The sequence below is a fragment of the Oncorhynchus nerka genome, linkage group LG9a (genome assembly GCF_034236695.1).
Source record: "Oncorhynchus nerka isolate Pitt River linkage group LG9a, Oner_Uvic_2.0, whole genome shotgun sequence".
Classification (NCBI taxonomy): Eukaryota; Metazoa; Chordata; class Actinopteri; order Salmoniformes; family Salmonidae; genus Oncorhynchus; species Oncorhynchus nerka.
This window is the reverse complement of record NC_088404.1, coordinates 18,560,041-18,584,849: the sequence shown is the minus strand read 5'-3', so window position 1 is coordinate 18,584,849 and position 24,809 is coordinate 18,560,041. Positions and strand designations below refer to the sequence as shown.

At 43.7% G+C, this 24,809-nt stretch overlaps 1 protein-coding gene across 1 annotated transcript; it reads left to right on the top strand.

The window, feature by feature from the left end:
* The first annotated feature begins 929 nt into the window (after nucleotides 1-929).
* LOC115133995 (ankyrin repeat domain-containing protein 27-like) lies at nucleotides 930-24,500 on the top strand. Its single transcript, XM_029667491.2, is given in 29 exon segments — nucleotides 930-1,074; nucleotides 9,299-9,414; nucleotides 10,275-10,385; nucleotides 10,722-10,878; nucleotides 11,021-11,175; nucleotides 11,475-11,534; nucleotides 11,653-11,706; nucleotides 11,840-11,905; nucleotides 12,014-12,090; nucleotides 12,406-12,527; nucleotides 13,254-13,332; nucleotides 13,497-13,635; nucleotides 13,915-14,007; nucleotides 14,219-14,337; nucleotides 14,517-14,599; nucleotides 14,759-14,874; nucleotides 15,076-15,168; nucleotides 15,459-15,656; nucleotides 17,147-17,203; nucleotides 17,605-17,721; nucleotides 17,983-18,147; nucleotides 18,391-18,588; nucleotides 18,690-18,809; nucleotides 21,613-21,786; nucleotides 21,863-21,956; nucleotides 22,155-22,236; nucleotides 22,509-22,878; nucleotides 22,880-22,969; nucleotides 22,972-24,500. Coding segments are annotated over 28 exon segments (3,471 nt in total). The 5' UTR covers nucleotides 930-1,074; nucleotides 9,299-9,312; the 3' UTR covers nucleotides 23,152-24,500.
* Nucleotides 24,501-24,809: the final 309 nt, after the last annotated feature.

Below are 24,809 nucleotides of genomic sequence, written 5' to 3'. Positions count from 1 at the left end.
CTGCGACATTTGCTCCCAGTGGTTCCCAGCGCCTATGCAATTGAGGCCTAAACTTTCACCGTGTTGCTGATTTAAAGTCCTGTTTCATGTTAGAATATAAAATACAAATCACAGCCCTTTTTGAATAAGTGATGGATAAGAAAAGAGTAAAAGGTCACGTACACATTTAAGTATCCCGATTGCACACTGACATTGCAACATTTTATTACATTACACTGTGAAAAAAACACTTAAACCTATGTTATTCTGCAAATCAAGTTCAAGAACGTGTTAGAGAGCAGTAGAGGCTTCTTTAGTATTATACTGTATGTATACAGTGTAACTTGGCTTCATTATGCGCAGTGGAGTGTCATCCTTTCGGTTGATGATTTGAGGCAGGCGGTTGAACAATTTGTCCCGGAGTAGCGGGATTGGTTTGCTGTAAATCGGCGAACCTTCACCTGATTGGTTGACAAAACCGAACTCGCGTTTATTTCCCTCATCAAATGAGGGATTTACCGTTCTCCATGCAGCAGGATATGATGCTGGCATCACGATCGCGGATTTGTTTTTATCTCAAAATAAGAGTCCCCTTACAAAGACATGCTGAATTTGGGTGTAGTAAAAGGTCAACAACACGTATTTTTCACTGCCCCATGAAATTACAACATATCTACAGACCATACCGAGTACTCCAAACCGCACTTTTACATCAGCACAATATATTTTTTCCTTATAATCCCAAATTATCAACATACCAGTTTTAACATTTTATTTTTCAGGAGTGGGCTTAATAATTTTAAAAAAATCCTTCTTGCATTTGCTTACAAACACAGTGCATATCGATGTTGATTAAAATATATATTTTGAATGAGTTAACCATGCAATGAATTGAAATATGGGCTTTAATTTGGAAGGGTTCCTCATTACGATAGTGACGTCACCTTTATTGCTGCTTTCAGAATAGTAGTAAATTATGGAGACTGGTGTTAGTTTTGACAGACATCGGTGGATCAGATGGTGACTTCTGTTTACTGCAAGTCTTTTGAAGAAGAGCATTTTGGAATGCGATTCCTCGGGGTTTAGCAAATAGAGGTAAGTTAGATGGACATATTGTGTTTGTATGAATGTAATGTTAAATGCAAGCCGACGTCGTTGTTGCTGTGAGCTAGCTAGCTAACTACTACAGCTAGATAGCTGAAAGATAAGCAGCGTGTTATCCCTTGATCATGACTCAGTTCCATTAACACCATAAATCATTGGACGAATGCGTCTTCTGTACGGGGGAGTTTTGTTTAAAGCCCTGATGCTCGGTCTGAACATGTACAAGCATTTCCTTGCGGTACGGATTTGGAAGAATAAGGATATTTCAAATCACCAATAAATAATTTTATGAAAACTAAAGGTTAAATTGATACACCTTTTATATGGTTAGTGTTGCCACACAGTCATATCGCCATGTTATGGGTTGTGTTTACGAAAGAGAGACCACCTGTGATATCTAGCGTGCCCCCGAACACCTGTGTAACGGAAGAAGGCCGCCAGAAATTTGTCACTGAAAAATGTCAGCTGCAACTGTGATAAACCCGTTAAAACAGTGTTTTAAGTGTTTCATTTTGCATTTGTGAAGTTATTTTGATGTCATCTGAAAATAAATTGCTTTTTAATTTATTTTTGTAGAAAAGTTTCACAATTGAGAATCTATTCACGTTTTAGATGGAGTATACAAGCATTTCGTTACACACGCAATTACATCTACTAAATATGTGTATGTGGCCAATAACATTTTATTTTATTTGTCTGTTTTGGCTGCCAGTCTACCTTTGTAAATAACACGTTAAATTAAGGAGTAACGGTAGGCTCCTTTTAAGAGTACATCTTGGGCTAGCTAACGTGTTAATGTAGTTAAGAATACAAAAACCTGGCACTGATATATGTATATGACCCATGTAGCTTGTGCAGTCCACTTACTTAGTCTCTATTTGCAGGGAATGATCGATGTCCAATTGACAGAACATTGCTTACATTGCTAGAGTAATTTGTGCCCCTTGATCTGGCCAGCTATTATGGATTTCAATGCTGTCTTGTGAGCATTGTTCCAGGCCATATTTTTGTCCACTTCCAAAGCAAGTATTTGTATGATATTGAACTTTGACTGTCTCTTACAACCTGAAAATTGCAAACACATGACACCCCTTACCTGCAATATATCAAGTGTAATTTTGCAATATATATAATATAACCTATTCCTGGAATTTTTCAACCTGTGCACTATTGTACCCCTGGGGGTGCGATTGCATTAGTTGTGGATTAGTATGCAAATTGTAGTGGGTTTAGGGTGTCGGGTAAGGTGGAGATGATATGATCCTTAACCTCTCAAAGCATTTCATGATTATGATACAGTGGAAACAACATCCTCCATGCACGTCCTGATGAACTACCCGAACATTTCCCAGTCCTCGTGATCAAAACAATCTTGAAGCATAGATTCCGATTGGTCAGACTAACATTGAACAGTGCTTACCATGGGTGCTTCCTGCTTAAGTTTCTGCCTATAGGTGGGGAGGAGCAAAAATAAACAATGCTTTGTCACATATACCAGATAGATACAGTGAAATGTATTGTTGTACAGGGTCAGCCATAGTAGTATGGCCACCCTGGAGCAAATTGGGGTTAAGTACCTCGCTCAAGGGCACATCGACATATTTTTCACCGTGTTGGCTCAGGTATTCAAACCTGCAAACTTTTCAGTTACTGGCCCAAGGAGGGACTTGTCATCCCGGAAGGTAGAGTAGCAATGATCCAGAGTCTTTGATTTGCGTGTAGTACAGGAGATGTGTTTGATAAAATTTCGTTAGCGTTTTCCTCATGTTTATTTGATTAAAGTCCCCAGCTACTATAAATGCAGCCTCAAGATATGTGTTTTCCAGTTTGTACAAAGTCTAGTGTAGTTTCTTGAGCTGTCTGGGTGTCTGCTTGTTGGGGAATATACATGGCAGTGACGATGACCGAATAAAATAATTTTTGGAGGTAATGCAGTCTGCATTTGATGGTGAGGTATTCCAGATTGGGAAAACCGAAGGACTTGAGTTCCTGTATGTTACCACAATCACAGCATCATGAACCATACACCTCCACCTTTCTATTCCGGAGAGTTTCTTCCTGTCTACGTGATGGACGGCGAACTCCGCTGGCTGAATGAAATGGCCTTACAAACCATAGGTAACTAATTTCCGTTTTTTTTAACTATAAGCTGGTAAGCTCTATTCCTGACCATGAGGTCAGTCATGCATCATACCGGCAAGCCTATGCATTCAAGACGCCATGGTTTTACAGTGCCTTTGATGAGCACATTTTAAGACTGTTGTCCGTGAAATCTGATTTGTGGGGACATCAAATTGTATACAGTTTTGGCTTGTTATCCATGGGATACTAAATTAGCGAACTCTAAATTAGCCTAGTACATTAAATCAATTGCATTTATTTTTTTCTGTTGGTCAAGCACATGATCATACGATGCAGTGTCCATTTCAGTTGACTTTGGGGCTGACACTGTTTCAAATTTACTCCAGTAATCTATGATGGGCCTATGTTGTCGACGTATGTGCTTGTGCTTTCGCCTGGGTACACTTCTTTCCATGGAAACAACAGGATTGATGTTAGCTGTGTTGGGGAATTAAAACCAGGGTCCAACTCTGCAAACATTGCCATGGCTTTGGCAGAGGAAATGATGGGCCTATTCATTTCAAGTGCAATTGAATCAGTACGTTTTTAAAACTTTCTTGTTTGAATTTGCATTCATTGTTACTGCTTGTCTTGAAGGAGTCTATTGATCAGTGTGTTACAACATGGGACCTTCTATTGTAACATGTCGCCTTAGGTAGTGGACCAACCTGGTTATGTGCTCCACTTGGTATCATTTCCCTAGGATTTGATTGTTTAGGCTGGCCTATGTTTTGTCTCCAACATTCGTCATTTCTGGTAGCTAGGCATGGGATTGCCTCCAGTCTATTTGTAAAGTGTACTTGACCGTTCTCACAAGTGTCTTTTCATTATAGATAAAACAGGTTGAAGGCACTTGTTATCAAGATGAGATCTGGCACGATAAGTCTAATCCAATAGACTACTAACCTAAAACAGGCCTTAGACAGGATGTTGCTATTTTTAACTTTGTTTATTCTAGAGCTAGTAAAAACAAAGGCAAGAAAGTTAGACAAGTGTTGTCTTCAGGAAAGTGTTCAGGGTGCCTCTTCAAATTAGGTGATCCAATTGTTCTTTACTGGCTAGAGGTCTGTCTGTTTTTAACAGAGAAGTACTATACGCTGACACTACATGACAAAGTAGGTGGACACATGCTCGTCTAACATCTCATTCCTAAATTATGGGCATTAATATGGAGTTGGTCCCTCTGTTGCTGCTATTGTATAAAAGCCTCCTCTGCTCTAGGAAGGCTTTCCACTAGATGTTGGAACATGCTTTGGGGACTTGATTCCATTCAGCCACGAGCATTAGTGAGGTTGGGCTATTAGGCCTGGCTCGCAGTTAGCGTTCCAATTCATCCTTAAGGTGGTTGAGGTCAGGGCTCTGTGTGGGCTTTCAAGTTCTTCCACACCCATCTTGACAAACCATTTTGTATATGGCCCTCGCTTTGTGCGCAGGGGAATTGTTATGCTGAAACTGTAAAGGCCCTTCCCCAAAATGCCACAAAGTTGGAAGCACAGAATCGTATAGCATGTCAGTGTATGCTGTAGTGTTGACTTCCCTTCACTGGATGTAAGGTGCCTAGACTGAACCATGAAAAACCGCCGCAGACCATTATTCCTCCTCCACCAAACCTTACAGTTGGCACTGCATTCTGGCCGGTAGTGTTCTCCTGGCATCCGACAAACCCAGATTTGTCCATCGCACTGCCAGATGGTGAAGCGTGATTCATCACTCCTGAGAACACTTTTCCACTGCTCCAGAGTACAATGGCGGCAAGCTTTACACCACACCAGCTGACGCTTGGCATTGCGCGTGGTGATCTTAGGCTTGTGTGCGTGCGTGCGGATGCTCGGCCATGGAAACCCATTTCATGACGCTCTCAACGAACAGTTATTGTGCTGACATTGCTTCCAGAGGCAGTTTGGAACTCAGTAGTGAGTGTTGGACAAATTCTTTTTTTACACTCTTCAGCGGTACGGTTCTGTGAGCTTGGGTGGCCTACCACTTCGCGGCTGAGCCGCTGTTGCGCCTAGATGTTTCCACTTCACAATAACTGCACTTACAGTTGACTGGGGAAACTCTAATGGGGAAGAAATTTGACAAACTGACTTGTTGGAAAGGTGGCATCCTATGACAGTTCAGTGAGGCCATTCTACTGTAAATGTTTGTCTATGGAGACTTCATGGCTGTACTCGATTGTATACACCTGTCAGCAACAGTGTGGCTGAAATAGCTGAATGCCCTTATTTTGAAGGGTTGTCCACATACCTTTGTATAAACTGTGCATTTGAAAAATATTCAGATCCCTTGACTTTTTCCACATTTTGTTATGTTACAGCCTTGCGTTTTTTCCTTCATCCATCTACACACCATGCCCTATAATGATAAAGCAAAAAGTTATTTTTTATTTTTTATACAGCTAATGTCAGGTCTGTCCAGAGATGTTCCATTGGGTTCAAGTCTGGGATCTGGCTGGGCCACTCAAGGACATTCAGAGACTTGTCCCGAAGCCACTCCTGCGTTGTCTTTGCTGTGTGCTTATGGTCGTTGTCCTGTTGGAAGGTGAACCTTCAGTCTGAGGTCCTGAATCTTGTTTCTCATGGTCTGAGAGTCTTTTGGAAAAATCTAAGCGTGCTGTTGTGCCTTTTACTGAGGAGTGGCTTCAGTCTGGCCACTCTACCATAAAGGCCTGATTGGTGCTACAGAGATGGGTGTCCTTCTGGAAGGTTCTCCACAGAAGAGCTCTGGAGCTCTGTCAGAGTGACCATCGGGTTCTTGGTCACTTCCCTGACCAAGGCCCTTCTCCCCTGATTCTCCCCTCAGTTTGGCCTGGTGGCCAGCTCTAGGAAGAGTCTAGGTGGTTCCAAAATTCTTCCATTTTAAGAATGATGGAGGCCATTGTGTTCTTGGGGACCTTCAATGCTGCAGAAATATTTTGGAACCCTTCCCCAGATCTGTGCCTCGACACAATCCTATCTCGGAGCGCTACGGACAATTCCTTCGACCTCATGGATTGCTATTTTCTCTGACATGCACTGTCAACTTTGGGACCTTTTTTATATAGATCGGTACAGTGCCTTGCAAAGGTATTCACCCCCTTTATGTTTTTTCCTATTTTGTTGCATTACAACCTGTAATTTTAAATTTATCTGGATTTCATGTAATGGACATACACAAAATAGTCCAAACTGGTGAAGTGAACTGAATAAAATAACTTGTTTTTAAAAGAAAAAACGGAAAAGTGGTATGCATGTGTATTCACCCCCTTTGCTATGAAGCCCCTAAATAAGATCTGGTGCAACCAAATTACCTTTCTGTCACATAATTAGATTGCACACAGATTGACTTTAAGTGTCACATGATATATATATATATATATATATATACACACCTACCTACCTACCTATTCTGAAAGGCCTCAGTCTGCAAGTGGCACCATGAATACCAAGGACCTCTCCAAACAGGTCAGGGACAACGTTTTGGAGAAGTACAGATCAGGGTTTGGTTATAAAAAATAAAACTTTGAACATTCCACGGAGCACCAATTTTTAAATCCATTATTAAAAAATGGAAAGAATATGGCACCACAACAAACCTGCCAGGAGAAGGCCGCCCACAAACGCATGGACCAGGCAAGGAGGGCATTCATCAGAGAGGCAACAAAGAGACCAAAGATAACCTTGAAGGAGCTGCAAAGCTTTGATCTCCGCTGTGGAGCATCTGTCTATAGGACCACTTTAAGCCGTACACGCCACAGAGCTGGGCTTTATGGAAGAGTGTCAGAAAAAAGCCATTGCTTAAAGAAAAAAATAAGGAAACATGTTTGGTGTTGGCCAAAAGGCATGTGGAAGACTCCCCAAACATATGGAAGAAGGTACTCTGGTCAGATGAGACTAAAATGTCGCTTTTTGGCCTTCAAGGAAAATGCTATGTTCGGCGCAAACCCAATACCGTTCATCACCCTGAGAAAACCATCCCCACAGTGAAGCGTGGTGGCAGCATCATGCCGTGGAGACGTTTTTCATTGGCAGGGACTGGGAAACTGGTCAGAATTTAAGGAATGATGGATGGTGCTAAATACAGGGAAATTCTTGAGGGAAACCTGTTTGTCGAGAGATTTGAGACTGGGACAGAGGTTCACCTTCCAGCAGGACAATGAACCTAAGCATACTGCTAAAGCAACACTCGCGTTGTTTAAGGGGAAACATTTACATGTCTTGGAATGGCCTAACCAAAGCCCAGACCTCAATCCAATTGAGAATCTGTGGTATGACTTAGAATGCTGTACACCAGCGGAACCCATCCAACTTGAAGGAGCTGGAGCAGTTTTGACTTTCCGAATACACGGTATAGTGTGTATATAGTAGACAAAAGGACTTCCATCAGAAGATGTCGCAATGTAATATAGATATACAGTATAGCTTGACCAAACAGCATGAAAGGTCAGATGAAGAAATATACTTTGTCCATTATCTTGAAGAAAACAGATGCGTCTTTATGCTTACAGTTCACTGGTCACAAGTGTGAAGGAAGTTTTCCACAAACCAGGCTGGTTCAGACCCTGCAGACAGGTCACACGGCACATTCTTCAGGGTTTCAGGCTATCAGGCAGCATCTATCTGCTAGCCTACCAGGCAGGGAGCACACAGGGAGATGAGGGTGGAAGTTGATAGTGCTCCTGTCTTCACTCTGAGCCTGAGCTACTGCTGATCTACTATGAAGCCTTGTCCGACTCCGAAAGAGGCTGGTTTAGTTTAAGATGAGTCCTCCCAGTCCCACTCTGCTGTTGTGAATGACCCCCCTCCCCCCAATGGCGTTATCTTTCCTGCGATTCGTAAAGATGATGTTGAGCTCAGCATCTCAAGTCCGCTTTACTCTGCGCAAACAAGTGAGTAGCCTGATCTATTCTATCAGATGATGAGACATTAAATGGATTTCATATTCTGGTATTCTCCATTTTGGGGATGATGCTCACATGATGTATTTATGATGTTCCAATGGAATGTTTGGAGTTTTATATCAGAAGGAGACATAAGGGAAGATGTGATGCCACGGCATCATATGACCTGGCTAAATCTCATCTTTTTTAAAATAGTTTCAACAATGAACATTTGAGGCTTGGGGAACATTTTGTAAAGGCTCGGTGCAGTCAACTGTGATTTTGTATTTATTTATTTCTACATTGAGGTTGGAATACTGTGAATTTGTGAAGATGATGATGCCCTTTTAGTGTTAGAGCTGTTTGAAAATCGAGATTTCAGGCCAACCTTTTTTGGTGGGATGGAGTTTTGCCCTGCCTGGTGACATCACTTTTCAGTAAATTAGTCAATAGACACAACCTCTCTGCCAATAATGACTTTTTAAATGTTTTCCCTCCCCACTCAGACCACTTCAAGACAGTCATAGCTAAATTCTTGCTCGAAAGTGCTCTTGCTAAGAAGCTATTTATTTATAATAAAGTAAGTTACTTAAGAGAGAGAGAGAGATATCCTTCCTGCTGTGTGTCTCTGAGAGACTGACTGCTTTAATAAAGGTTGATGTTTCATTAAGTTCTTCTAAACATGTCATATACGCATACAGAATCTCTGGCCCTGGAGATGCACTTATGTGGGGAACCAGCTTTTGTAATGTAATTTCCGAGAATGTTAACGAGCTCAGCTGAGAGGCAGCTGGCTAGGGAGAGGGAGGAGGAGAGCAACCCTGGAGACAGGAACAATATTCTTGTTGTTCCTGTTGTGGTTTCAGATGTTTCAGGAAAGACTACTCTCTCTGGACCTAGCTGCTTCTGTCTGTTTGTCTTCTTTGGCAAACCCTTAACCTCGTCCCCAGGCTAATTGCTGCCATAAATAGCCAACATACTGCATGTTCGACAGAAATTTGGCTGGTGGACTAAACCGCTAGCCACTTAGCTCTTACCTAGGCTACTTCATGTCAACAACTCTAACATGTTCTCTGTCCAGCCTGGGCTGAGTCTTCGTCCTTTTGGAGCAACATGGAAGCATTTTTGTTGTTGTTGTAATTGTCAGCCAGACAAAGTCACCTAATATGGAATCCTTCCCTCCTACCACATATTTACTGTTAACTGTCCACCTCTTTTCCTCCCCCCTGGAGCCAGAGATCCAGATCCTTATGGCTGTGTATGATGAGAACCTCCTGAAGAACCCTTTTTACCTGGCACTGGAGAAGCAGAGACCCGACCTGTGCAGCAGAGTGGCAGAGCTACATGGCATTGTGAGTGACTGACAGCTGTGGCTGTGGGGCCATACTATAGTACTCAGCCCTTTTTATATTGTATATGTTACCAAGCTCCGCAGAATAAAACTATTGTGTTCAGGCTTGCATGATCATATACAGTAAATATTCCAGCTATAATGCACTACTCCCCTCTGTCTGAAAATGCAGGATTTAAGAGAGTGACATTTATTTTTTGTGAGCTGTTTGTAGAATCAAACAATGTAAAGGTTCAACATATGGGGCTAGGCCAGCGCGACTGTCCAGAAAATGCAGGACAATTTGGTACCACACAGGCTGAAGATTCTCTTTATGGCAAGTCAGCTGCTAGGTTGAGATGTAGGTCACGAGCGCATCCATTTATGCAGAGATAAGAACATAAAGGAAAATAGTCAATTTTTCAGGGAGGGAGGCCATGTTATTGCTTTGGAAAATGTTTTTATCTTGCCATTTGTAGAAAATGGCCACTTAGAAGGTTCTCAGCCTACTTGGTGGTTAGCAAAGGAATATCAAGAGGATAATATCTGGACCATTACCATGACTCACCACTGTTAGTGTTCTGGGAAGTTCTCAAAGGAGAGCTCTGTCTAGTAACCACCTCCTACAGTGAGAGAAGGAGCGGGGGTGAGAGAAAGCTCATGCAGACACTACTGTCATAGGTGTTGAATCGCATGTGGGTGGTAGGCCGTACCAGAGAAATAAATGCTACTGTCTTAAATGTGAAGTAGCATTTTTTACAGTCGGCTCAGGTGCTTTTTATTGTGGGTACTCCACCAATAAACCTTTTGATGAATCCATTCTGTCAGTCACGAGAAGCATTGTTGATTACCCTTGTTGATGATGGTGTGGTTGTGCCCCAGGTTTTGGTGCCGTGCTGTGGAAGCATAACCCTTAGTGCATACACAGCATCCCAGTTTGAAACCTACGTTTTACACCCATCTGGAGAAGGGTATCAGACTGTAGATGGGAAGGTAAGATCCATCTGCCAACGCTACAGTTCCTGTTGTATCATTGGTGCAACTATACAAAATATCATGCAGTTTCATTTTCTCTATACCACAGGAGGTTGGTGGCACCTTAATTGGGGAGGACAGGCTTGTGGTAAAGGCTAGAGTGGAATGGTGTCCAAATGCATTAAACACATGTTTCATTACATTCCATTAGCTCTGTTCCAGCCATTACAATGAGCAGTCCTCCTCTCAGCAGCCTTCACTGCTATATACCAATCTAGTTGATTGTAAACAGCCGCTATAAAGCAGACCGTTCTTGGTTAACGATACTACCTGTGTTTTTGTCCTGTCTGATAGGAGCTGACCATCCAGGACAGCTTAGTGAGACTGGGCTTAGGGTTCCAGGCCCCAGCCAATGTGCCCATCCTGTTTGAGGAGACCTTCTACAATGAGAAGGAGCAGAGCTACAGTATCCTGTGTATTGCCAGGCCCATTGACACCAACCAAAGCCCAGGTAGTACTGCTATCCTCCAAAGTGACAAAAGTTGATTAACTTAGTGTATGGTTTAGTCCATATTGAATCAGATACAGCCACCATCTCACTCTCACCTTTCTTCTCTCCCTCACCTTTCTTCTCTCCCTATTTTCTCTCACAGTGGAGGTGGCCCCCAGCCCAGCCCCATACTATCTGAAGAATGTGGAGGATGTCAGGGAGTTCCTGGGCCGCCATGTTGAGAAATTGGACAAGTTCATCAGCAGCTTTTGCCACTCATTTAAGGAGCAGGAAAAGAAGGGACTGCGACACCACATCGTAAGTACTGACCCTAAACAACACCTATCTGACGCTAGACTGCTTTCGACACCATGTAGAGTCTATGCCCCGACCAATTGAGGCTGTTCTGAGGGCAAAAGGGGTACAACTCAATATTAGGAATGCGTTCATAATGTTTTGTACACTCGGTGTACAGTAATGACACACTAATGTATAATATGAAATGGCTATACTATAGTAATGTACACTAATGTATTGTATGCTATAGATGTATAATAAGATGTTATGACTTCTGCTGTGACGTACTGCTTTAACATGTAACTGTGCTCTCCCCTCAGGACTCTGTGAATTCTCTTTATACTAAATGTCTTCAGTGCCTGTTGAGAGACTCTCGCCTGGTGAGTAGCATGTTTTGCTACGGAAAAACAAAACCCATTTTCAAATAATTTTCTACTGTTTCATGCGTATTGGACACAATCCTGAGAAGTAAAGCTGATTTGTTAAACCTTTTTTCAGAAATTGCTGGTCAAACAGGAGCTCCAGATGACTCTCCTCAAACAGGCGGTTGAGGTAGTTCTATCCTAGTCGCTGCTTTTTGGACTGTTTCTTCATTCTGGTCCTCAGTGAAATTCTGTTGTGTGATGCTATAATGATGTAATATATTTTTATGCAAAGTTGTCAGTAAATATTTTTTCTCTTTTAGATTTATATACATCATGGTATCCATGATTTCATCTTTAATTTTGTGGGGACTCTTGAAGCCAGCCAGGTATGTAAATAAATACTATACAGTATTTGATAATGCTGTCATTTATAGGCCCAGAATTCCCATGCAGTGAAGGTTAATATCTATGTTTTATTATCACTGTTCCAACAGGATTCTGCCTTCAACAAAACCACCAGAGGCCTGCAGGACCTGCAGCAGAAAGACTTTGGGGTCAAATCTGAATTTAGGTTGTTTTTTTTTTCCACGTGGTCTCTTTTAATTTCAGCTTTTTATGATGACAACTCAATAACGTGATGCACATCACATTATAATTCTGTGCTGGCCAAAAAACAAGTCTGCATACAACACAAACAAAAATGAACAGACACCATATTGATCTCCATAATGTCAAGCAGGTTTATAGCAGTAGATCCCCATCAGGTCATTTCACCACTACTGTTGTTGTGTCTATAGACTATAGGAGTATGTTTGTCTTTCCACTCTCGTACAGTATCAATATTAACTTATCCTGTTGTACTTCCATGTTATGTCTCCTCCTACAGTATAAATATCCCTCGGGCCAAAAGGGAGCTGAGCCAGTTGAACCGCTGCACCTCTCCTCTACACAAGCTGCTCTGCCTCAGGAAGGTGTCTCTCACAATCATGCAGTCCCCCAGCCACTCGGGTATGTGTCTGTTTTTTATGTCTGTCTCTGTCCATCCTACCTATGCCATTTCATGTCACATCGGCAGCAGTTTACACAGTGTTACAGACTTGCATGGAACCATCACAAATGGGACGGATTCCATTTTAAAGGCACATTTGCATTCCACTGTCAATGGGCTGATTGTTGTATCATCAAATAAAATGTTTGCTTTCATCCAGAAATGCATAAAAAGCTGATTTACCAATGTTTTATGTAGGCATGACATTATTATAAGCAGCCTACAAGTCTTTCAAGGCTGGTCATTGTAACCCAGATGAGGATTTGTTGTCTGTTCTATTCACTCCCTCCCTGGTAATATAATAACTTGGTGTGTACACACGGTCCACAGAACAGAAACTGTAGGGCCCTAATGTGTATGTCCAGTTTGTTTTGCAAATCCAACCTTGTTTGCCACATAACAACCAGACCCTGTCTCTGCAGAGTGCTGCAATCCGCTCCTAATTTCTGATGGCCAAACAACCAATTGACCAATTTAAAGCCTAAATGAGGACAGTGTCTGAGTGGTTACACTGACTGTGTGGACACTTTCCTGTTTTGTAGGATGACGCTGTTTTATGTCTTCATTTGGAAGAGCCATTTCTCCCTGCTGTATGCTCTAGTTGTAAACCTCACACAGTCACTGAACCTTAGACGCAACCACAGTCATTTAATAACATCTTTCATTTCCCTTTTCTCCATATGCAGTTAGCTTAGAGGCCCTGTGTGCAGACGACCTTCTGTCTGTGATTCTGTACTTACTGGTGAAGACGGAAATCCCCAATTGGTGAGTAAGGAGTTATAACCTAGTAATACCACTGACCATTAAATAGCCTGGTGACTACTAACTACTCATTTAATGAATAAGTGAATAACTTGGACCTAGTAATGAAATATAGTCATTAATTAATGACTAACAGCCATGTTAAACTAACAAGCATGCTCTTCCAGGATGGCCAACCTGAGCTACATCAAGAACTTCCATTTCTGTAATTCCACCAAGGAGGAGCTGAGCTACTGCCTGACGTCGTTCGAGGCCGCCGTGGAGTTCATCAGACAGGGAAACTTCAGCCTGAGCCAGGGCCGTGTGGTGAGCACAGTGCAGTACAGTAGTACACAGGGTCTCTTTTACATGGCATTAGTCCTGGCCTGCTTGGCTTGGCTCAGTATTGTGAAGGGGGCTTTATACACCACAAGCACATACGTTGTTGTAGCTGATATCCTATCCAATCACATTGTTGACTTAGATACACCAACTTATCACTGCAATTCCTGTGATAGCAGGCCACAATAATGACTGAAAAATGATATTGAGAAAAACACTCCCCTGTGCAGAGTGAGTGACTATGGCTGTGTGTGAGGTTTGCAGGGCTTAGGGGACCTGAACAACAAAGTGCATATCACCCAGAAGATAAACCTGCTCTCCCAGAACTCTGCTACCCCCATAGACTGTCTGTTTCAGGTGAGAACCCTGTCCCCCGACCTTAAGGGGAGAAAGCTATACTGTGCATAACGTTATGCTTCATTCATCAGATGGACATCTAATTTCATTCAGCATTTCATTTTAATATGAAAACGTTTGATTCACTTTTTTATTTAAAAAAAGTCAATTGTGTGTGTTGATCCATTTTATTTATCTTTGCTGATTGTGTGTGGATTGATGGATCCTGCAGCACATAGCCAATGGTAACGAGGTAGAGGTCCAGCGTGTGTTGAGTGAGAACCAGAGTGACGGTGTAAAGGGGTGCCACCCCCTCTGCTCCTGTGACCACTGTGAGCTCCGTCTCTCTGGGTGAGTACCGCTCCCACACACACACAACTCTATCATAAAAAAATGATATTCTCAGTAGGAAAAGTTATTTCTTTCACTACATCTCGGGTTCTCACTTGAAACAATCATTTCCCCTTTCTGCCCATTTAATGGCTTAGGAACTGAAAATGTGATTATTCTTCAACTCTGTCTGCTTACAGGAGCCTGAATGACCCCTCCATCATAACGCCCTTCTCTCGAGACGACAGGGGATACACACCACTTCACGTCGCTGCTATCTGCGGTAAGAGATACCAACAGGTTTCAGAGGTACATAAAGTTGTCCAGAAAACTGCCACCAGGCCACACAACAGGGGATTCCTGGTCTGCCACATTCTGTACTGTTCATCCCTTTCCATCTGTCTGTCTAAATCAAATAAAAAGCCTGTCTTTGCCGTGGCAGGTCAGTCCCTGTTGATCGACCTGCTAGTGTCTAAGGGAGCTCTGGTGAATGCCACAGACTACCATGCCCTCTCACCCCTTCACCTCTCCTGCCAGAAGGGCTACCAGCGTGTCACGGTGAGCAAGGACACTAGCAGGACGGCTATAGCCTGGTCCCAGATCTGTTTGTGCTGCCTTGCCTACTCCTAAACAGATCTTGAACCAGGCTAGGAGAGCTACACTAAAGATGCAAAAAGAATACTTCTGTTACAAACTGTATATTGTCTCTGACATATTTATATTTTTCTCATATTCTGTTTGTCTCTCTCTGTACTCCAGCTGCTGCTCTTGCACTATAAGGCTTACTCCGGTGCCCAGGATAACAATGGCAACACTCCTCTGCACCTGGCCTGTATGTACGGACACGAGGATGTACGTCAGTTTGGGGAGTCACTCTCCATTTAAAAACTGGATTTAAACGCACTGTTTATTCCAACAGCCTTGACTCTGCCGGTTTGTGTGGTAACCTGAGTGATAAAGCTGAAGAAATGTAACAACTCACAGTACATGGGATAGCAGTCACAGTATCTGTATTGATACTGCCCTAAATAAGTATTTGGATGATGATTACAGGTGATGACACCCTGCATTGACAGTCTTCTCTATGGTAGTTCAGAGGAGATTGTTCTCAGTCTAACAGTGTTATCCTATCCGTGTCTCAGTGTGTTAAAGCCCTGGTGTACTACGACCTGCACGTGTGCCGTCTGAACATCCAGAATGACAAAGGCGACACTCCCCTGCACATCGCAGCCCGGTGGGGCTACGAGGGCATCATTGAGGTGCTGCTGCAGAACGGAGCCAGCACCACCATCAACAACAAGGTCAACGACTCTCCACTACAATGTGCCCTCAACTCTAAGGTAAGGAGTAGAGACCCCTGGTCACAGCTGCCTCTGCCTGAAACACACTTCCTACATGGGTACTTTAACACTAGGAAAGCAGAGCGTGTCATTGACAAAAACATTATTCTTTTTTTATTACTCTGCCATTTTTTAAAGTCGGGTCCTTTTCCTGAATAAGTCTATATAACACTTATTTGTGTTCTAAGCAGTTTCAAGAGGATCTTATTCCCCCCCCCCACACTGCCCGTCATTCACTGGCAGTCATCCAGCACAGCTGATGATGTCCCATTGAAACTACACTACATGACCAAAAGTAAATGGACACCTGCTTATCGAAAATCTCATTCCTAAATCATGTGCATTAATATGGAGTTGGTTCCCCTCTTTCCTGCTATAACAGCCTCCACCCTTCTGTGGAGATTGGAAATTGGTGTTATGGATAGACTAATCTAAGTTTGAGGTGTTCAGATCACAAAGAAGAACATTCGTGAGACGCAGAAAAAAAAAATAAAGATGCTGGAGGAGTGCTTGACGCCATCTGTGAAGCATGGTGGAGGCAATGTGATGGTCTGGCGGTGCTTTGGTGGTGGTAAAATGGGAGATTTGTGCAGGATAAAAGGGATCTTGAAGAAGGAAGGCTACACCATGCCATACCCTGTGGACGGTGCTTAATTAGAGCCAATTTCCTCCTACAACCGGACAATGACCCAAAGCACAGCTCCAAACTATGCAAGAACTATTTAGGGAAGAAGCAGTCAGCTGGTATTCTGTCTATAATGGAGTGGCCAGCACAGTCACCGGCTCTCAACTTTATTAAGCTGTTGTGAGAGCAGCTTGACCGTATGGTACATAAGAAGTGCCCATCAAGCCTATCCAACATGTGGGAGGTGCTTCAGGAAGCACGGGTTGAAATCTCTTCAGATTACTTCAACAAATTGACCACTAGAATGCCAAAGGTCTACAAGGCTGTAATTGCTGCAAATGGAGGATTCTTTGATGAAAGCAAAGTTTGAAGGACACAATTATTATTTCAGTTAAAAATCATTATTTATAACCTTGTCAACATATTGACTATATTTCCTATTCATTTTGCAACTAATTTCATGTATGTTTTCATGGAAAACAAGGACATTTCTAAGTGACCCCAAACTTTTGGACGGTAGTATATATGACATGTATTTCTTTAGAATGTTGACATCCAAAAGACTTGTCATTGGCTCGAAGGGGGGTCCCCTCTCGGCCAGGCTTTTCTACTGTTAAAGATAAGGCTTGGCATACTAAACATTTTAGTTAGATAAATATATCTATTCAGAAAAAGTATTAACAGAAGGGTGGGAATTGTTCTAAGGAAGAAAATCTTTCTGGATGGCCTAGCAACAGGATTGGCTTGATATATTTGCCTTGTCATTCAGTATTATTGTGATTTTTGAACAAGAATGAAATGTGAAAAGGTTGTATAAGAAATAGCGCGTGTGTAACTGAAGTGTACTTGTCTATGCGTCTTGCAGATTCTAACACTATTGGAGTTGTCCCACAACGGCTCTCATAGAAGAGAGAACAATGATGTAAGTCAGATTTCATCACTTAGGAAGTGACAGAGAAGAGATGCAACTACAGTATTTCATTAGATACAATGATGGCTCTACTCCAGGAAGCCAGCCTGTTAGAACACCATTAACCAACATACTGTAGTTCTACTCTAGACTCTTCCAAATATATGTCTTCACTTGCTCTGCTAGGAGCAGCCTGTACTGCATGGGTGTCAAACTCATTCCACCGTTTTTGGTTAAGACATAGACAACCAGGTGAGGGGAGTTCCTTACTAATCAGTGACCTTAATTCATTATTTAAGGACAATGGAAGAGCCAAAACCCGCAGACACTTGAGCCTCCGTGGGATTAGTTTATGAAACGTGCTGTACTGTGTGTGTGTGTGGTCAGCTGAGTGACTGCTCTCTCGCTCTCAGTCCCCAAACCGTTCCCCCCAGGCCTCTGACTGCAGCAGCCGCCGCTCCTCTGTTTCCAGCACCACCTCCCAGAGCTCCGAGGCCAGACCCGACAGAGACCGGTTCCGACACAAAGAGGTTAGAAGGGAGCACTGAGGACCCCTGGGCAGGACTGACCCTGGCAATGCCTGAGAGGAGTAGTATCATCTTAATTTAAGGGGAAAAGGAATAGGGATGTAGTAGAAATTAAATGCACTATTTTTCTATATATTGAGGGAAGCTAATATTTGGTGCTTTCACCCAACATTCTTTTGTGGGATGACTCTTTGTCATCTGTAATCCAGTTTGTAAAGGTCTGGCTGGTGTTCCAATATGTAGTCTCACTCTCTCGACTGACAGGTGGAGAAGTTGCTTCGTGCGGTGGCAGATGGAGACATAGAGATGGTGCGGTACCTGTTGGAGTGGTTGGACGAGGAACCAGAGGAGCAGCATGCAGGGCTGCCGTCCTGGACAGAACTGTGCCACCCACTGTGCCAGTGTCCACACTGTGGACCAACACAGAAGGTCAGGGAGCAACCATGGCCTTTCATTCCTACTACAACTCCTTGGCCAAGCCCCTTTCTGATATATAGACGATATCAGTGAGCACACGGCAAACTTGACACATGGCTGGAAGCACTGAAGCTATGTTGAATGGGAAGTTAGATGTTGAAAGGAGATGATTTATGATGTTCCTGCAGTGCTGCCTAGTTAACTTGATGATGTTATTCTTTGTATTTTCCTCTGTGTGTGTGTGTTTGACACCAGAAGTTGGCGTGCCTGCAGGCCAGTGGTCTGAGTGTGAACAGCAGTAGTGTGGATGGCTTCACTCCCCTCCACGTGGCAGCGCTCCATGGTCACACGGCCCTGGTGTCCCTGTTCAGCCGCCACGAGGCCAATGTTGACGCACGCAACAGCCAGAGTGCCACGCCACTGCACCTGGCCAGCCAGAACAACCACGTACAGGTGGGCACTCTACTGTGTTTGATTGAGCTTGCATGGCACATCTGAACAAATGGAATAGTGCCAAAAGCTCAAACCCCACCCATCTCATTAATCATGTTCAGGTAGTGACATCACTGCTGGAGTGCAACGCCAAGCTGAATAAGAAGGATCACTATGGCAACACCCCTCTGATCCACGCCTGCCTCAGAGGTCACCTGGACACAGCCACCATCCTGCTACAGGTAAACACACACATACACACACCGTCCTGCCGCAGGTAAACACACACCGTCCTGCCGCAGGTAAACACACACACACACACACACACCGTCCTGCCGCGGGTACCCACCACACACACACACACCGTCCTGCCGCGGGTACCCACACACACACACACACCTTCCTGCCGCGGGTACACACACACACACACACACACCTTCCTGCCGCGGGTACCCACACACACACACCGTCCTGCCGCAGGTACCCACACACCCACCGTCCTGCCGCGGGTACCCACACACACATGGTCCTGCCGCGGGTGCACACATGATTCCGGCGTCGACAGAGATGGCCGCCTCGCTTCGCGTTCCTAGGAAACGATGCAGTATTTCGTTTTTTTACGTGTTATGTCTTACATTGGTACCCCAGGTAATCTTAGGTTTTATTCCATACAGTCGGGAAGAACTACTAGATATAAGAGCAACGTCAACTCACCATCATTATGACTTTCCCGAAGCGGATCCTGTGTTTTGCCCACCACCCAAGACAATGGATGGGATCCCAGCCGGCAAACCAAAACAACGTCTCAGTATAGGGGCAGACGAAGCGGTCTTCTGGTCAGGCTCCGGAGACGGACACATCGCGCACCGCTCCCGAGCATACTACTCGCCAATGTCCAGTCTCTTGACAACAAGGTTGATGAAATCCGAGCATGGGTTGCATTCCAGAGAGACATAAGAGAATGTAACGTACTTTGTTTCACGGAAACATGGCTCACTCGAGACACGCTATCGGAGTCGGTACAGCCAGCTGGTTTCTTCACGCCGCATCTCTCTGGTAAGAAGAGGGACGGGGGTTATGCCTTATGATTAACGAGACGTGGTGTGATCATAACAACATACAGGAACTCAAGTCCTTCTGTTCACCTGACTTAGAATTCCTCACAATCAAATGTCGACCGCTTTATCTACCAAGAGAATTCTCTTCGATTATAATCACAGCCGCATATATCCCCCCCCCCAAGCAGACACATCGATGGCCCTGAACAAACTTTATTTGACTCTATGTAAACTGGAAACCACATCCTGAGGCTGCATTCATTGTAGCTGGGGACTTTAACAAGGCTAATCTGAAAACAAGACTCCCTAAATTCTATCAGCATATCGATTGTGCCACCAGGGCTGGTAAAGCCCTGGATCATTATTATTCTAACTTCCGCGACGCATATAAGGCCCTCCCCCGCCCTCCTTTCGGAAAAGCTGACCACGACTCCATTTTGTTGCTCCCAGCCTATAGACCGAGACTAAAACAGGAAGCTCCCGTGCTCAGGTCTGTTCAACGCTGGTCCGACCAATCTGATTCCACGCTTCAAGATTGCTTCGATCACGTGGATTGGGATATGTTCCGCATTGGGTCAAACAACAAATTGATGAAAACGCTTATTCGGTGAGCGAGTTTATTAGCAAGTGCATCGGTGATGTCGTACCCACAGCAACTATTAAAACATTGCCTCCTCCATTTCCCCAGTTGCAAGTTCGTTTCTCTCTTTTTGTTCCCACTTTCTTTTTCTCTTCTCCCTATTTCTTCTCTTGTTTTCAATCGTTTTATGTACGTTCCTTTTCTTCACTTTTCAACTGCTCTTTTAATCTCTTTTCTTTACGCTCCTTTTCTCTTCATCTGCCCAATCTCTTCCTTTTCCTCTTTCTCTTTCTTTCCTCTGCTTTTCTAGCACCTTCTCCATCTCCCTCTGCTTTTCTTCCTCCTTTCTCAGTTTCTTTCTTTTTTGCCTCTTCTGTATGTTTGTTCTCTTCCTCTAAGATTTGAATTATATCCTTTTCTCTATTTTTTTCTGTTCCCTCTCGTTCTGCTCATATTCTTCATCCCTTTACACGTGTGTGTGTGTGTGTGTGTATATATAAGGTAGTTGTTGTGAAATTGTTAGGTTAGATTACTCGTTGGTTATTACTGCATTGTCGGAACTAGAAGCACAAGCATTTCGCTACACTCGCATTAACATCCGCTAACCATGTTTATGTGACAAATACTATTTGATTTGCAGGTACACACACACACACCAATCCTGCTGCAGTTGCGCACACACACACCAATCCTGCTGCAGTTGCACACACACACTAATCCTGCTGCAGGTGCACACACACACACCATCCGGCTGCAGACACACACACACACCATCCACTGCAGACACACACCACTGCACACACACACACACACACACACCATCCGGCTGCAGACACACACACACACACACACACACCATCCGGCTGCAGACACACACACACACACACACACACACACACCATCCGGCTGCAGTACACACACACACACACACACACACACACACACCATCCGGCTGCAGGTACACACACACACACACACACACACACACACCATCCGGCTGCAGGTACACACACACACACACACACACACACACACACCATCCGGCTGCAGGTACACACACACACACACACACCATCCGGCTGCAGGTACACACACACACACACACACACCATCCTGCTGCAGGTACACACACACACACCATCCAGCTACACACACACACACACACACACACACACCATCCAGCTACACACACACACACACACACACACACACACCATCCAGCTACACACGCACACACACACACACCATCCAGCTACACACACACACACACACACCATCCAGCTACACACACACACACACACCACACCATCCAGCTACACACACACACACACACACACACCATCCTGCTGCAGGTGAAGACAGAGGCCAACTGTTACTCTTTACAATGTGTGTTCTATGGGCCTCCAGAGCAATGCGTCAGTGAACCTGTCCAATAACCAGGGGAACACGGCCCTGCATGAGGCTGTGAGGGGAGGTCACCTGGCTCTGGTGGAGCTGTTACTGCAGGCTGGAGCCCTGGTCCACATGAGGAACCGGAGACAGAGGACAGCACTGGACTGTGGCAAGGAGACTGGGGGCAAGGTGAGAATAGAACAGCTACTGTATGTTCAGTAGCAGATCCGAGAGGGAGAGAATAATTGATTAAATGTATCTACAGAACACTGAGATCCTGAGGATTCTTCAGAAGGCTTCTGGACTCTCCCCTGATGCTGAACCAATCAAACTGCTCTCTGTGCCCAAGGGGGCTTTGGGTAAGAGAGCCAGTATTGACACCAGCCACTTTTTCCTTGACCTGCTAGAGGGTGACAGTAGAGATGTGCCACAACCAACACAATGACAAGTCTTCGTCACCATCTTCAAACTGTGGCTATCTTACGATGTCTCTATCCTATGCCACAGAATGCATTCCCGTGGTATGCTAGTGTCTAACTCTTTTCTCCCAACCACAGCCCATTCATTTGTCCAGAGGTTCAAGCTCCATCAGCATAATACCAATGGAAGATGTCAGAAGCTGGCCCAGTCAATCAACAGGTTGGTCTCATGGAAAGGATGACTTGTGTCTCCTAGTGGAATATTTTAACTTGAGTTTGCTAAACGTATTAGATGACCATGTGGAGTTTGTTTGTAGTTGAGTTAGATGTCAAATGTTTTCTAGAAAGTATAGAGAAATGTTTTAAGCAGAGTCAACAAAGAGGGCTACAATACAACTTTTGTCAGAAACTTACATTTTTTAAGGAACTGCACTGAAACATAGCAGTTCCTTTTTTAAAATGTAAGTTTATTAAAAGGGATGATGTTTGCAGAGTTCAGCAGATGAAGAAAGGTCTTGCCAGGGACCCCAGTGTACCTTCCATCAACTCGCCCACTGCCCAGAGGAGGAAGCTGAGGCGGGGGGTGACCCTGGAGAGCAGTGGGCCTTTCAGCATCTGCTCCAGCCCAGAGGGAAGCCCCCCGCCTGGGTACCACAGGGACAGCGAGAGGGTCCTGAGCCACTGTCACACCGTGGACACAAAACACCCCCCATTCCCTCAGTGGGCCCGGGACCTGAGACACACAGGAGAGGTTAAGGTGGACACACATGTAGCCGAAGACCCTTCACACACAGACACTCCCGGTGAGCCTGACATACACACACCTGACGTATCAAGTACACAGCTGATGGCCGTTCAAATACACACGCACAGCCAACGACCCCTCTAATACCCTACAAACAACCAGCAGCGACCCGTCACACACACCTAGCCAAGTCAATGAAGGAGACAGACCGAGAAGGACATGAAAAAGATGTCCTCACCAGATACAGATTTACAGTGGAAAGGATACTGTCCAGAGGCTGGGAGCCGATCCAAAGAGCTGGTAGAAGACCTGGTGGATAAATGGAGATCCTTTAAGGAACGGATGGTTGAGGCAGACCCCAGACGGGAGAACTTGCACCAAGTGGGTTAACCAGAGATGAGTGGAGCCTAGTTCTAGTTACAGAAAGAGGGCTTCTATACTGACTGTTATTGAAAGCACTTTTTCACCTTTTGCCTTCAGGAAAAAGGGTAACAAATCATGTGAATTCAACTTCATGCGAATGTCATTTCTGTTTTAGTTACATTTTTTATTTGGTTGCTCACTCTTCTAAAAGAGAGTAGATAGAATGTTGTGACATTATAGCATATCACGATGAAGAAAGTTGGTTTACTTGATAGGATCATCTGCATCTATGTTCCTCTTGCATCTGACAGGGTTTTATTTCAACATGTACAATCAGGGCTCTGTTTTTATTCCTAACAATTTAGTTTTTTTATTACACTTCTCAGGTTTGGATATCATTTTTAATTGACTGCGTTAGTTATTCACTTTTTTAGAAAAACCATCAATTCCCCTTTTCAACCCATCTATAACACATGACCTCCCTGGTGTGACATCTGAATGACTATGCACAGTAAGGCCACACTTGTATCTCACTGAATGTCACACACAGTTTTATTGGTTGCTCTGTAGGTAGAGGGAGCAATGTATATACATCTATATACAGTGAGTAGCTCAATTTGTTGACTCCAGAAATTGTACTGTAGTTGTGTTACTATATTCTCAAACGCAGTACAACTGCCATAGACATTAACTATCATATTTACTATATTCTGATGTAACACATACCATGGAAATGGGTACATATGTAAAAAATATATATATATATATATATATATATTGCAAAAAGTGCTTATTTATCATTCAGCAGAAAATTCTGTTTCACTTCTATGGCAGTTGATCCTGTCAAGCAAGGCCATATAGGACCCAACCGACGCTATCGGGAGTTTGCACTTTGCTCCTATCATTTTTTTCTTTCTGTCAACAACACTCTGAAATGTCTGTAGCTCTTTTTGAATTGACATTATTTTAAATGATCGTTTTCCAGCACATACAGTATATTTAACACAAACGACTAGCATCAATCAGCGTACGGATGTATTTTTATTTCAAGGTGACCGTTTTGGTATATGCATTAGTAGTTATCCACTCCAATTTCAATATTAATTTATGTACTAAAGTGTTTTATTTTGAATGTTGAGGCAGTGAACAATAAATAAACCCATGATCTATTGTCATTTGGTCATGCAGGTGTTGGCCAGTTATTAAAAAAATAAATTTGTTCTTTAGGATCTATATGCTTGGTAAGTTTCTAATGTTATGACTTTTATACTGTTAAAATATTTTAAAGGGTCATTCTAGACTTGGTACGTACATTTTTCAGTGATACATTATATGTACCCATTTGATTCTTCAATAAAATGCCTCATGAGCTTCAATTGTGTTGCCCCATCAGAACCCAAAGTAAAAATATTGTCGTTAAACAAGGTTATAAACGAACACTATACACTACAGTATATAGGGGCGCGGAGGACGCTTTGTTAATGTTTCAACTGCTGATTGCGCTTTAAGGATGCCCATTCTACTCATTTGAATGTTATGGTATCCACCACTAGATGGCGGTGTTTGTCCTTCAATGAGATTGGCCTTCCTCCACATGTGATCCAACAGCGATCCAGTGAGACGAGGGCCCTAGGTGCCACCAGGAGAGTGAGCAAGCAGAGACAACAGCTGAGCCTCTGTCTAAT